Source organism: Natator depressus, chromosome 2 (genome assembly GCF_965152275.1).
Source record: "Natator depressus isolate rNatDep1 chromosome 2, rNatDep2.hap1, whole genome shotgun sequence".
NCBI classification, from domain to species: Eukaryota; Metazoa; Chordata; order Testudines; family Cheloniidae; genus Natator; species Natator depressus.
This window is the reverse complement of record NC_134235.1, coordinates 136316015-136331627: the sequence shown is the minus strand read 5'-3', so window position 1 is coordinate 136331627 and position 15613 is coordinate 136316015. Positions and strand designations below refer to the sequence as shown.

General features: G+C 38.3%; 1 protein-coding gene across 10 annotated transcripts in view; it reads right to left on the bottom strand.

Moving 5' to 3' along the window:
• The window catches only part of CTNND2 (catenin delta 2), a 1172806-nt gene that overhangs the window by 420926 nt on the left and 736267 nt on the right, over window positions 1-15613 (bottom strand). For all 10 annotated transcript variants that reach the window (XM_074945030.1, XM_074945027.1, XM_074945025.1 and 7 more), the window contains one exon: window positions 9397-9591. In XM_074945030.1, coding sequence (XP_074801131.1) covers window positions 9397-9591 — 195 coding nt within the window. The remainder of the gene's footprint in view (window positions 1-9396; window positions 9592-15613) is intronic.

The window sequence follows — 15613 nt, the reverse complement described above, 5'->3', positions numbered from 1 at the left end:
AGGGTTCCCCCCCCTCAATTTTTTTATGGTTGATGTATATATGTATCAATTTGCATTGGCTCTACCTGGGCTACCATGTCTGCTTGTTTGCTAGCAGTCTGGCACATTATTGGCAAAGGTGCTATAAACTGTGGGGTCTCTTCTGTTGTCAGATACTTCTCTTATATGGTTAGAGGCAGTTCCTCTGCCCTGCACAGTAACATCTGTTTATGTTCTATATAGCCTGGATTATCACAGCTTTACACATTTTCCTGTCCCCTCTCCTAGACCAGGGGTAGCTGTTTTCCAACTACAATAGTTGTTCCACTGGGCACAGTCAATAGAGCTCTGAATATGGTATGAGTGTCAGTTCATCACTGGTCTACATCACTGGCAGCTACAAAATGTAAGACAAAATAAAGGTCATAAATTGGTTCAAGTCCCCTGATACTGAAGTATTGTCTGTTTCCCACTTGTGCAGTCCCATGTGCTTACAGTCATTTCCTTACCATTAATGTTAATCCTCAATGTTTCATACACAAGAAAAAAAACTATTTTATCGAGTCAAAAGGAATTTCAGAAGCAACATTTGAATTTTTTTTTTACATCCAATAAACCTTGCTCCCAGTGGAGGTGGCAATAATCTTTCTGGGTGAAGTACTGAGGCTTTCTCTGCAGTGATGTTTTCTTTCACCTCCACTTTCGAAGAAAGGACATTCCATTTTTAGATATTTCTGCAATCAGTTACAGCAGGTCTCCATGTTTTCTTCAGAAACTGAAGCTCCTCATATATTCCTTCTCAGTCAGGAAAAACACTGTCTTTTAGGTTTCTCAGTCACCCTCTTCTTTACAGAGCTGTCTGGATCCGGACACTATTCAAGGCTCCTTTTGCCCAAGCTGTTTCATTTTAGTCTGTAGGCTTGTCAAATTGTGATACAGTGTCTCAACTACCCCTTTTAGAGCAGTTATATCCTTACTCAAGATGATTAAAAATATTCCTTTAGTTGAACAATTCCAGCAGAAAAATGTGGAGGTGGAACCACTTATCTTGAGCCTCAGCAAATGGAATAACCTACTTAGCCACCATTTTAGAGTTGATATTTCTTTAAAAGTAATTGTTTTTATTATGAGTTCACGTATGCTACTAGCTTATGTCAATTTGTAATTTACACTAATTTGTTACCTATTTCTATTAGGCTTAGGAATTCTGGTAGCACATATGCACTTTGTGAATAAAAGCAAATATTCACAAGCAATGGTGCACGTTAGAGTTGAATTTGCATAAAAGGAAAAAGTAAGTAAAAATTCTGAATTTCAGATCAAGGTAGTTTTTCGAGGAATGCATCTGGTAATGCTGCAGATATCAAACTCCCTCTATTGAGTATACTTATGGGATTCCAGACTGGTAAATTATCAACCTTTTTTGCTACCTAAAGCCTAATCAGGACACAGTTTGTAAATTTCTATTTTGTAAATATTTCAAAGTCTGATTGTATGTTGAATCTTCCAGTTCTTCAGCTTCTCAAACACCTGCATCTTGTTTCCAGAATGCTGTGGTTCAGCAGTGCTTCTCAGCTCTAAAACCTGGGTGCTTTATACGCTCTGTGTCCAAATGTGATAAGCAGCTGGTGATTCTGACTGGCTGGTAAAAAGCCCTCTTTCAAGTTCTTTGCTCAGTTCCCACTGTACTGCTCTCATCCTCCAATTTATAGAAAATGCTCTTTAGTTCACTAAGTCTTAAGTTATGCAAGTATTTAAACAGAGAGACAAAGAAATAAAATCCAAAGCTCATTACACAAAGAAGCTGAGAGATTTAACCAGTTCAACCAGTTTCCCCATTATGGGTGGAAACTGACCCTTGAGCAATGGTGCAACACAAGCCCTATGTACTACTTTAGTCCTTCTGATGGAACTTAAGTGGTGCATTTGCCTTGAGCTAATCCTTTGCATAGGGTGACTCTCACCTTATATAGGAAATATCTCTGTCAGACCAATAGAAACATTTTAAATGTGACCCTTTAAGTTAACAAAATCATGCAAATCCTATGTCACAAACATAATAACTATAATCATTATAAAAAGTTATGCTTTCCTATACCAAAGCAAATCTGCTGGGGCACCATTATGTAATGTGACTGAGAGATGTATATTACAACCAAACTTCCAACCCTTTCACACTACCTTAACCCTCACTCTTTTCAAATCCCTCAGTTAAAAATACAATTCCTCCCATCTGTCCAACATTAATCAGCAAAAAGCACTGTCATATTTATTAACCAAAAATATCCTAAGAAAACAGAACACAGCAACAATCCTGCATTGTTTTGTACTAAAGCCACCTTCTGATCACTGAAGGCACTGTGTGTAGGAATTGTTCCTTTTCCTTTAAACTGTGAACTCTTCCCCATTGGCTTTGTATGCTGCCAAGCACTATGCTCTCAATAAATAAATAATATTGCTATTTTGTTACAATACAATCCATATATTATTAGATAGTATTAATTTAGAATTATATGGCATACAGTTGATCTTATAAATGAAAGGTTTTTGTTGTTGTTGTTGTTTTTGGTAATAGAGAACTATTGTGCTAGTTAAGTTAATTATAATATTTGCACTCCAGGACTTGATCATGTGGTATGTACAACACTGATATATCAATGGGAGCTGTGGACACACATGGATTGCTGGTTGCTGGGAAGGATGCAAGGGAGGACAATATGGACAAAGACTTCATAGAAGATGACATATACACTGTGTGTGTGAAAATCCCACTGATCTCAATGGGAGTTCTACATGCAGATCATTGAAATATGGTATCCTATAGAAAAAATATATTTGCAGAAGTTCTCAATAATAATTCTAACAAAGTTAAGATGACCCTTTGTTCAAAAATGGAGTGGCCTGGTAATTTCTCAATGAAGTTATTTTAAGAATAATATTAGTGAAATAATGAACATTTAACAAGAGTGTGAATTCTCTTAATGTCACTGTTGGATAGCTTAGTTGAGCACAGTATTGTGTTTTCTTTAACAGTATAGAGATATATGAAAGGCAAAAATATACTAATGTTCAAATCACTTTTTATATTCTGAAGAACATCTTTATATTTTTGCAGTATTGAACAGTGCTCAAGTAAATAAAAGAGAGTGGACTTGGTCCTGCATGACAGAAGTCTAACAGAAGCAGAATCAAACCCAGTGTCTGTGACTAAACGGATGCAGTAAATAGATAATAGATACACAGATATTCTCGGTCACAGTGTAGGCATTGTCTCCACAAACCATGGCAGCTGAGATTTACAAGGTATTTCAATGAGCTTCCAGGGTATTATTGTGATTTTTATAATCAAACTTCTTACACCTTGATTTGTAACAAAATATCAAGATAAACTGAAATACATTCAAGTATGGCCTACATCATGCTCTCCTACTGAAAACAAAAACAAACAAAACAAAAGAACCATCAAAGGAATAATTTAAATCAAAATTTCGTAGGTACCAAAATCACAAACTTCCTGAAGACTCATCTTTTGGGGGACAGAGGAAGGAAGTAGGGGATATAAATAGGACTCTATCCTGTGAAATCTGGGATGCCCTAAGGATTTGCAATTTTCCCATGGATGTTAGGACACCTTCATGTTTTAGGACACAAAGCCCTCCCCTCTAAAACAGGTACTGCTAATGAGCTACAAAGGGTTTACAAAAATTCTGTGTAGAATCTCTGTATCTTGGCTCCATTCCCTGCTTGTTCATTCCCCCAACCCCAAATACCTGCAGCCACAACCACACGATGCTCACACCAACCAGTATCTTTCAATAGGGAAATGAAGCCTCTCTCTGATTCCCCTTCCTCCTTAACCTTACATACTTAGGGGTAAATCCACATCCTTTCTCTGTGGAGATCTCCTTTCAGTGGAATTGGATGAGAAGGAATCTGCATATGGAGGGGCTACTCAGGATTGGTACTGGAGGATAGATTTGCTCTTTATTGGCCCCTGAACAGCGATTTGTGCAAATAACATTCTCTCCCCTCCATATAGCTGGAAGAGGAGACAATTCTCTTAAGAACCTTAATATTACTTTTGACAAATTATTTTTAAGACTAACCTGCATAGATCACTTCAATTGCCATTAATAGGTGTTAACCTCATGTACCTAAGGGCAGAATTTGACACACAGGGCCTGATTCTGAGCTCACTTACTCAGATGTTAATCAGGATTTCTCCATCCAAACACCTGGAGTTACATTTGTCAAAACCATTGTGAGATCAGAATCAAATGTTATTTCCAGGATAAATTTGTAATTTTGTAAAAATAAGCAATAGGGATTTAAAGCTATACAAAAAGAAAACCTAAATAAAATAATGAATTAAAAAAGGAGCTTCTAGTTAAACTGAGAATATGAATTCCTATTAATTTGGGGTGATTTCATTATTCGCTATTCAGTTCACTATATTATTTCATATTTACTTTATTTAGTATGAAAGATATATAATTCCTTACTTGCTTCTTCCGAATTTCCCTCCTTTTCTAATGTTATAAACCTGGATGTCTTAGTCAGCAGAACAGTTCTATTATCACAACATTAGTGGACTAACAGAGATGTGGAGGTATGGATAACCTCCTTTTTTCTATTTCCCTGAAAATGTTTGGTCCTATATCCAGAACTCCATGGTGTGTGATGTACCACTGTGGTCCTCAATTAAACTGCAGCTGTTGCATCACAGTATGCCATTGCAGAACACATTAATTCATGCCAAAGCAAAAACAGAATGATACAATCCAAAACAGCAAGAAGCAATGCTTGATATTTAGAACCTATCTATTGCACTTTAGGACTGTGTGGCCGCTCTTTGGCCAGTGAAGTACACAGAAATCATTCAAAACAGTCAAAGATTTTTTTGAAATTAACTTTCCCCAAACTGTCGTTAAACAAAAAAAATATTTCTTTCTGTTTTGCATTCAGTTACCATTTGGAACACCAGCAAAGGAAATCTGGAAGAATATATTTGGAAGCTGAGATTCTCAGCTGATAATGTTTATGATAAGAAAATAACATATAACAGTGAGTTTCTCAGTAATGTACAAGTACTGTTCTGAAGAGTGACTATGTAAAAAATGCACCTTCTTACTCAGAGGAGGTGCTGTCTGTGGATAATTCCAATATCCAATTGCTGAAGTGCAAAAAACTATTCCACATCCCACTCTTTAAAACATTTGACTTGTTAGCACCTCGACATCCATACAGATAGGAGAGAGTTGTATTCTTATCTGGCTCACACTTCACAAATAGGATTGTTTTATAAGTTCCAATTGCATGTTGATTACATGTACTTGTACCACCTCAGTGAAGACACTGGTGCTGCACTGGTGTACTTAAGGATATAAATTGGCCTGCAGAATCTTTATACACCTGATGATGCATGAGAAAGAAGGAATCCTTAGCCTGACTCTCCAAGACCAAGTTGAGTTTGCATGGCTCGGAGCTGGAAGAAAAGAATTTTTTAATTGTAAACTGAGCATATTTGATACGGAAACTATTGAAACATAATAAAATTGGAATCCGAAAATGTCATTTTTACAGAGTCACATTTCAGAAGTAGGATTTTGCATAGCTTTTATTACATTTTTATCACCAAATTTAAATATGAATAAGCTTTGGTTGTCTGAAGCTGTTCGTCTTCACACTAAAAATGACACAGCAGACAGCAGTTTGATCAAGTACTGATAAACTCAGAACACAGACATTGCAGAAAAAGACATTCTACTGCATATAAAAATATGTCTTTTAAAGCAAAGTTAAAATAACCTTTTTAATTTTTGTTTTGTCATTTTAGATTAAATTTCATTGCTGATATAAATTACCCTATTCTATGAGAAAAAATTATTTCAGGTTCATTCCTGGTTTTATATCTAAATGGAGAAGGAAAACAAAAAATATGTTAACTGTATATGATGCCATAGAGATTACAATGAAGTGTTTTATTCTTTCCTCACACCCACTGTAAATCAGGAGCAATTCCAATGAAGTCAGTGGAGTCACAATGGTATAAAACTGGGGGAAAGGGAGAGAAAAATCAGGCTCAGTATTTGCGTAAAAGAAAATGTCTAATTTTCTTTGGAAAGTATGTAGTTTTCTAAACAATAAAAACATGACTCTAATCTTGAAACACTGAATCTTGAATTGTGATTATTTCTAAAAAATTCTCATATTTTACTCTGTTTTGATAGAGACTGACATTTTTCGTTATTTTATCAAAATTATGTGTCTGTACCACCCACTGTGAGCCATATGTTCCCTTTTGTAGAAAAGAAGCAAGAAATGGGACAGAAGTGCAAAGCAACAAATATCTGTCAGCAAGCTCACATACAGCCTGATTGACCTGCATAAAAAACTAATGTGCAACAAATCAGAGGAGGCAAGGCTTTGACAATCCACTGTAAAAGACAACAATGTGTAGATCCTGTGCTGTGGACAACAGGTATGTCAAGACTTAAGTTTTTGCTTCTGTTTTAACTCAAGTTACTTGACTGTCAATTAACCTGAGTAAGCTAACAGTTTTGCAAATACTAGTCCAAGACACTCCACAAACAAGCTGCAGGGGTGTTTGGTTTTGTTTGTTTGTTTAGGCACTACACAATCCCTAGATTGCAGATGTACCTTCCTGTGACTGTTTTAATTTTGCTAGGTATTAAGTATCACAAATAAGTTATTTAACCATGCACACTGGATCGTTATATAATCTAACAATCAACAGTTACCTAAGTGCAGTACACACACACAGAGTGAAAATGTTCATTAATAGAATTATCTTGGTATTGTCCTGGATTGGTGGATGTGTGGCTAAGAAAAGGGAGTAGAATTTCAGTTTTGATGCATAAAGGCATGTGGAATATGATCTGTGGAAGTGTGTTTGGAAGAAGGCAGGGCTATGAAAGACTCCAATCTTCCTTGAAGTAACACACAAAATGCGTGCATGCATGAAACAAGACAAGAACTCCTGCCTCAGTAATTTTTTCTCTTTGTATAGTTACTTCTCAGGGTATTCTGTGCCAAAACATTAAAAATTCTGTGCCAAAAAAATTAAAAATTTTGTGCACAATATTTTAAATTTCTGCAGAATTCCGCAAATTTTATTTGTCAAATAAATGTGGAGGCTCCAGCATGGCATTGGGGAGCATAGGCCATTGGCTGCACAAAGGTGGGAGATCACCCTGACACAGTGCAAGGACTGGACCTGCCCCAGAAACACCCCAGGGCCCTGCCTCTCTATGCCAGGTGCACCAGGTGTGGGCAGACAGGCTCAGCAAGGCAGGATCCAAGTGTGGAGGGGCTTAGTGGGGGTAGGGCTTGGCAACCTTCGGCACATGGCCCATCAGGGTAATCCACTGGCGGGCCGCGAGACATTTTGTTTACATTAACCATCCACAGGCATGGCCCCCCGCAGCTCCCAGTGGCCAATGGAAGCTGTGCGAAGCGGCGGCCAGCATGTCCCCGTGGCCTATGCTGCTTCCCACAGCTCCCATTGGCTGGGAATGGCGAACCGCAGCCACTGGGAGTTGTGGGAGGCCGTGCCTGTGGACAGCCAATGTAAACAAACTGTCTCGTGTCCCACCAGCAGATTACCCTGATGGGCCACGTGTGGCCTGTGGGCCACAGGTTGCCCACCACTGGCCTAACGGGTTTCTAGGTCCTAGATCTGGGTTCTATTTCTTCTTCTGCCACAGACTTGTGTGAACCAAGGCCAGATTATGGCCAGATTTTCACAGGCATTGAGCACTCACTGCTCCATTGGACGTCCATGAACCAACACTTCTGAAAATTAAGTAATCAGGCTCTAGGCCTCAGTTTTCCAGTTGTAAAATTGGGATAATATTCACAGAGTTATTGTGAAGATAAATCCATTAATGGCTATGGGGCAATCAGATAGTAGTACTGTGATGAATGCTATTGAAAAACCAATACATAATTTAAAAAAAAAAATTATGTAAGGCAAGGTTTGGAAAGTGTGAAATATATGAAGTGTGAGGCCACGTGCTGAATGACGAGAATAAAAATGAATATTAAACAGCTGCCTCATTCACTGATTATTCCCTTCCTGCTCAGCAACTGAGGCAGGCATCCTGTGCTACTCTTTGCAAACCAATTATTCTTTTAATAACAGAATTGCTATGTCTGGATTTAAGTATGATTCCACACAAAATATATATTGTATGTGAATGCTAGCTTCTTTCATTGGCATTTAACAGTATTAACTAAGTGACATTCTCCAGTAATAACTAGATACTATAAGATTTTAAATTAAACAACAAAGGGTTTTACATTTCTCTGAATCCGTTCTAAGGGCTTTATCCTGTACTAATTGCGTACCCCAAACTTCCATGCATGCAATGGGATAAGCGAGAAATGCAGGATTGGACCCTAAAACAATAAAAGAAAGCCTCACATCTTGTTCTAAAAAAAGTCAGTTTTGCAGATATTTTTAATTTTGCTTCATTTATTCTCTCATTTCTAAATGGAAGCTTCTCATTTGGGAAGAGACATAAATCTACAGTGTCTGATTGATGCAACAAAGAAAAACATGTCAGAAATGTGGTCAATACAGCAATTCTTAATGTAAGTTATTAATATTTCTACATGTTTAAGACTATTTTGACTTTAACTCTGCTAAGTTCTGATTCCTTAGTGCATTAAGTACCCCTACTGATTTGATATCTATTTGTCGATTCCCAAATGTAGAGCTATTTTACATAGCTGAGAGGACACTTTGCAAATAGGACTTGTACACTAACGTCTATCATGGATGATCATTCATTATTACATTACAGATGAATCAATTATATCGACAGCTCTGTTTTTCTGCTATGCTGAAGCTTAATGATTCATATCTGTATGTCTACAGTGTATGAGTATGTTACATATATATAATATGAGAATGAGAGAGACAGAGAACACATTTGGTCCTGGTTTGCTTCAGTTCCAAAAATGTAAATGTCCCATTATGTTCATGAGGAAGATGCCTTGCAGCCCTTTTTAAGACTCACACAAAATTTTTGCAGGAGAAAGCAATTAGATAAGTTATCTGAAAACAATCAGCTTTCTTTAAATAATACATTTAAAAGCTTGATGAAAACGTTTTCTTCCTCCCACCACAAGAGACAAAAATACTAAAACCACAAAATGTATAATCCCAAGGCTAAGATTTTTCTGCCTGAGATTTGGGGGGGGAGGGGGAGGAAGTAGAGGGGGTTGCCTTTTTTAGCTGCAACAATGTCTTTTGCAATTTGTATCAGGCATTCTTTCAAGTTACAAATACAGTATAAACTTTTCTAGCATTACCAATAAAATTTAGAGATTTAGCACTGAAGTAAAACACTTTATCCATAAAAGATAATTTTACAAATTATTTCCACCTACCCGTGCTAGTGCGGTAAGTGCCTGTATGTGCTGGTTGCAGAGGGTCCCCCTGACTCTGGCTGAGACTCCTCATAGGGGGCTTCTGATACACTCTATCTTCGTAAATAGGATCTATATGGTGCTCTGGAGACTGCAGTGCCCTTAATTCAGAGCCAAGGTGGCTGTGCTGGCTGCTGTAAGATGCCCGAGACCCAGCTGCAAACAGATTTATACAGGAAATTTAAGAGAGAAAATCCTCCATGAAACAGGATCCAAATTGATGAAAAGCATATTTGAAGACAACTCTTGTTTTTAACAAAAACAAAACAAAGAATTTTTAAAATGCAAAGAAAAATAACATGAAATGGCACCAGTGACACAAGTTAATCATCTTATCGGCATCACCCAACTGTCTCCTTTTGCTTCAAAACCTGATTTCCTCAAAAGTTATCAGAAGATATTTCAGAGATAAATAAATACTGTGCAGGGCCAATAAAAATAATTTTCTCACACAGGGACTAACAGACGTAGCAAGTTGCCTTATCCAGGGGAACCCGACTGAACTGCCAAATTAGAAATAGGAGGAGGAAAGACAGAACTTGCTCCACGTTCTGTGTACACATGGTAAATCTACAAATGAAATAAGTTAAAGCTGATGAATAAATGTGTTGTTCACATCATCAAAGCAGACCTTCTCACTGCTTCACTTGAAGTATGACAGAGCAGTTATGACTCATAAGCACTTTTGTCCTAGACTGTGTAGAAACCAGACTGCTAGGGCTTTTCACAGCCTAAATCCTCTGGGGATGAATAAATTAAACATATCTTCAGGAAATAAAATATTTTAAAGACGTAGTTAGAAATAAAATATCTTTTTAAAAAGATGAATCTGCATTTTACAAGACTGAAGAGTTTATCTCTATTTTTCTTATTCTAATAATAAAAAGTAATATTTTACGATCAGGTTATTAACAGAGAAACGTGTAAACTTCCAGCTTTGGCAATTAGCCTAAACATTTGTTTCACTTTTTAATGTAAGTATCTTGGTTATGTTTGTCTGCTTTGTGATCTATTTGCAAGGATGAGATTGGGGGAAGCCATGCAAAAGTCTCAAAGCTGACAACTGAGGTAAACAGTGTTCTCCTTTTACTAAATATTATAATACAAGGCACTGTACAAATCTGAGATGAAAGCACATTCTCTAGGGTTGGGAAGCTGTTGAAGGTTTAGAGACAATACAGAACAGATTTTTTAGAGGGGGAAAGAATTAGTCCAGTTTCCATCTTTATAAATAAATCACGGATTCTGCCTATATCTTGATTATGCATGTCCGCATTCCCCCCGACATAATCCAATACAAGTACATGATTTAAGAGCACCACTGCATTACACAGTGCCCTGTTGAGTGAGACAGAAAGAAAGAAAGAAAGAAAGAAAGAAAGAAAGAAGATTGACAATTGATTGGTAGATAATCGATCAATCAATCCAGTATGGGATTTGCCATTACCACAGCCATTGACAAGAACTCACATTACCCTCTGCTGTTCTGGATGCCTTACCAAGAATTCCAATGATGACTTTATTTGCAACTACTGTAGATATCAGGAAGCGGTCATGATTACCACAGATGGAGAAAACGGCAATGCATTGTGGGCCAAGTTTTCAAAAGTCTCCAACCCAAATTCTTTTAACCTGATTCTCAGAGAGGATTAATGCCTCCAGAAAGGCTCACCATCCTGCTGGATTGGGCATAAAAATACTAACCTGTTATTGGTGACTTCCAAGTTTTTGTATGAACAATTTTGTTTTCCATTTAATTCTATTTGTGTGTGAAAAAAAAATATGAAAAACTGAGGACATTTTAGAAGCCATTTATCAAATTTTCTCCCTATAAGTCTTTTGGTCAGAAAGAATGTGATCTCTGAATGAAATAAATTAACTATAGAAGAAGTATAAATGGTGTCCTTTCTTTAGCTAATTTACAAATGAGTGCTGCTGTTCAGAGTGATGTGATGGATTCAGTCCTCAGTCCTGCTCCCATTGAAATCACTGGGAACTTTTCCACTAACTTGTGTGGCAGCATATCCTAATCTTTTTAATACATATTAAAATGGTTATACTACTAATTTTGTGGCAGAAGACATAATTCAACTCCTCTTTTATATAACATTAAAGATTTTCTCTTAAGGACCTGTAGTCCTGATTCTACAATCACTTATATACTTGTTTAATTTTAAAAATCACATATTCCCTTTTTATTATTATTTTCATTATAGTAGTGCCTACAGCAGGGTTTGGCAGCCTTTGGCATGCGGTCCATCATGGTAATCCGCTGGTGGGCCATGAGACATTTTGTTTACGTTGACCATCTGCAGGCACAGCCCCCCTGAAGCTCCCAGTGGCCACGGTTCGCTGTTCCTGGCCAATGGGAGCTGCGGGAAGCGGTGCGGGCCACAGGGACGTGCTGGCCGCTGCTTCCCGCAGCTCCCATTGGCCAGGAACAGTGAACCGTGGCCCCTGGGAGCTGCGGGATGCCATGCCTGCAGACAGTCATCGTAAACAAAATATCTCACGGCCCGCCAGTGGATTACCCTGATGGGCCGCGTGCCGAAGGTTGCTGACCCCTGACCTAGAGGGCCATCTGAGTTTGGAGCTCCCTTGTGCTAGGCACTATACCAACACATAGCAAGTGACAGCCCCCACCCCAAAAGAATTAACAATCTAAATAGTCAAGACAGACAAGGGATGGGAGTGGAAACAGACTCAGAGAGCTGAAGTGTCTCATCCAAGGTCACACAGGAGATAAGCGACAGAGCTGGGAACCCCTTGAAATCACCTGGACTACCAATGTATTTGAAGTACCTGCACTAGTGTTTTCAGGATTGGGTTCTGAGTAGTGAATAGTGATTCTTTCCCCCATAATTTTGGGGTTACCTGATAAAGATTCCCAAATAAGACAAAAAGTCAGTAAAATATCTAACAAACATTTGGAAAAATAGAAACCTCAACACAACATAACAGATATTATATTTTAGAGATCAGGTTTATCACTTTATCAGAATTTATACTTTCACATCAGTTACTTTCATTTGTCTTCATAGATGGTGAGAATTCAAATAAATATAAACAGTTACATTTTATTATCCTTCTTGACAGATTTGCAGCTTTTCTGTTGATGAGCTACTTAATCAAACTACAGAATAATGTTATGTACAGTGCACATCATTTTGCATAATTTGATAATTATCAGTGCACAATTTGGTTGGTATAAATGAGTATCAAGCACACCACTTGTCAAGATGTGTACTTGTATAAATCAAGAAATGGGTACTTTCAAGTGATATGAGCCTTTAACATGTGCAGTAGCAACATGGAACATGATTCATTCCTATGAGATTATGTGTGATTTTGCCACTTTCACTCCAAATAATCATGTGCCAATATTTGAACAGGAAATAATGGAAACTAGCAGCACTGATTGACTCATAATCTTTTGCCAAAACACTAAAAGAACTGCAAAAAGAACTGTTTTAGAGAGAGAAAGAGAGGGAGAAAAATATGCTAATATTTCTATACTTGTTGGCCTATTAGCATTTTCATTATCCAGTTCCTATTTCCAAGTTTTGTTTTATTTTTTATAATTCTGACCTAGGTTTAATTTGTCAAACAAATTCTAAGTGTGGGAGCAACATGATTTTACTGCACATTTTACTTTAAATTTGACAAAAATAATAAAATAATTAGCTAGCCAAAAGCTATCAGAATAGGGAAAAACAGACACTGGTTTCTGAAGCTTCTATTCCATCCATTAAAAAGTCTATGTGTACGATTTTCAGAGAAGCTGAGAGTTAATGAGAACTGCAGGTGGCTCAGCATCTCTGAAAATCAACTCCCAGATTTTGATATTGTATTTCTGGAGACTTTTAGGACCAAAACACTCCCCTCAGAAAAAGGTTACAAAAAACTGCTATTCCAGTCTCACTAAATTTTTATTGCCTGTCCCAATCTAGTGGGATGGGTATCAGGTTCTGCAGAGACTCTAAATTGTTCAGAGCTCAAGGATCTAGAAGCAAATCCCATGGATCCCAGCTCATTCACACAGGGGGACAGCCGCCTCAATAGTGTTCCCCTGATCCTCACAGGACAGTGGCATTTATTAAAACATATTTCTGGATTGCTATCGGTTGTTTGTTGTCCAATAGAACAGAGTTAGCACCTCCAAACACAAACAGAAACAAACAGGAAACCTGTGCAACTGGCAAAGAACAGGTATAGTATGCTCCCTGGTGCTAACCCCATAAGTAGGCAGATGGCTGCATTCTGCAACAGCTGAAGCTTTGAGGGTGATCTTTAATGGTCAGTCTAGACCAGTGTTTCTTAACCTTTTTGATACCAGGGTCCGGCTTGTTGCCTTCCTAAGCTGCATCAGGGAAATCTCAGGGACCGGCGCCGGTCCACAGACTGGTCATTGAGAAACACTGCTCTAGACACCATATTGCAGTAATCCAGTCTAGAGGTCAAAATGTCTGGGAAAATGTCAAGGTCATGAGATAAGAAAAGCAGACACAAACATCTTACCAGGTATAGAGGGGTGGAAAAAACACTTTTGGTCACTGAGGCCAATTTGGACTCTAATTCGAATGGGGATCCCCATTGTACCCTAAAAATCCTTCCCCTAAATCTAACATCATTGCTGTCCTGTTTGAATCAAACTTCCAGTAACCTACATTTATCCAAATCCCAACCTCAGCAAACCACGGAGATATAAATAATAATACACCATTCTGGGTCTAATGAAAACAAGACATAGAGCTGTGTGTCATATGTATACTGATGAACAGCTTTCATATGAGGAGAAATTACTAAGACTAGGAATTTTCAGCTTGGAAAAGAGATGACTAAGGAGGGATATGATAGAGGTCTATAAAATCATGACTGGTATGGAGAAAGAAAAGAAGGAAGTGTTATTTAATCCTTCTCATAACACAAGAACTAGGGGTCACCAAATGAAATTAATAGGCAGCAGGTTTAAAACAAACAAAAGGAAGTATTTCTTCACATCATGCATAATCACATTACTTCTTTGTTCCCCGTGTGAAATTCCCCTGTTACAGCCACCAATCCTCTGCTGGACCACTGGACAGGGCTCTTAGAGATCCAAGGTTACTCTCTGTACAGCTAGAGTTGAGCAATGTAATCCATTCCCCTCCTCTCTAGGGTCTAAGAGCTCAATACAGCCACTGTGGATCCTGTGGAGAACATTAGGGTTTGTGCTATGCTTATACTATTTTAGGTATAAGGTATGTGGGAGATAAAATATGTGGGTGGAAATGAGACAGTGGTTTGAAACCAAGTATTCGGTTAGGTCTCATTTGGTTCTAGGATCCACCCTGGAATGTTCATTCAACAGTGGGAGGAACACCGTGAGTAGACTCATCAGCTGGCGGTGGTTTGATCTGGGCTGGCTGAAGTTGCCAGAGATGGTCTCTCCAGATTCCAGAGACTGATTCATCAGGAATAGAGGTCCGGGCTGCCAAGATGGTGGCAGAGAGACCAGACTGGGACATTGGACTCCATGGGTTATAAAAAGGAAGCCTGAACTGGGTTATGAAATGAGACTTGCCAGGACTTAAACAGGACAGTGGATCCTGCCAGCTTATTAGTGCCTGAGTTATTCATAGGTTTTAATCATAAAGTACAAGTTTGTTGATTGAAGTCTGGAGTGCAACTGTGGTGAAGGGGGATTTCTGCAGTGGCCTTTGAAAAATACTTACCATACCTATCGGGGACCTCCATTCATGGGGATAGGGTCCTTGTAACAAGAGAGGAGAGGCAGAGGAGCCCTGAGGTAAAATTTCCAAGTGAGAAACTTGGTGGTGGCAGCAGGTAACCAAGACTGGGCCACAGGAAACCAAAGAAACATACACACATGAATCATCACCAAAAAGTAGGATAAAATATGCATTTGAAGTGTTAGCAGTAGCCCTCCATTCCAAACTCTTGCTCCAACAACAAACCTCCATTCACCGAAGTGCCCAGTTCACCAGGTGTATGATATAAGAACCCCATTAATGAGATAATGATTTGGCTCAATGTTGGTCGCTTTAGCCACACACACCAGCTAGTCTCTATATTCCCATCTGAAACATGTTTCTCAATAACACATTTACTGAGTGCAACACTTCGGTAAACACCACACACACATCTACTCAGATGCTGAGTGGCTACATGTGATTTT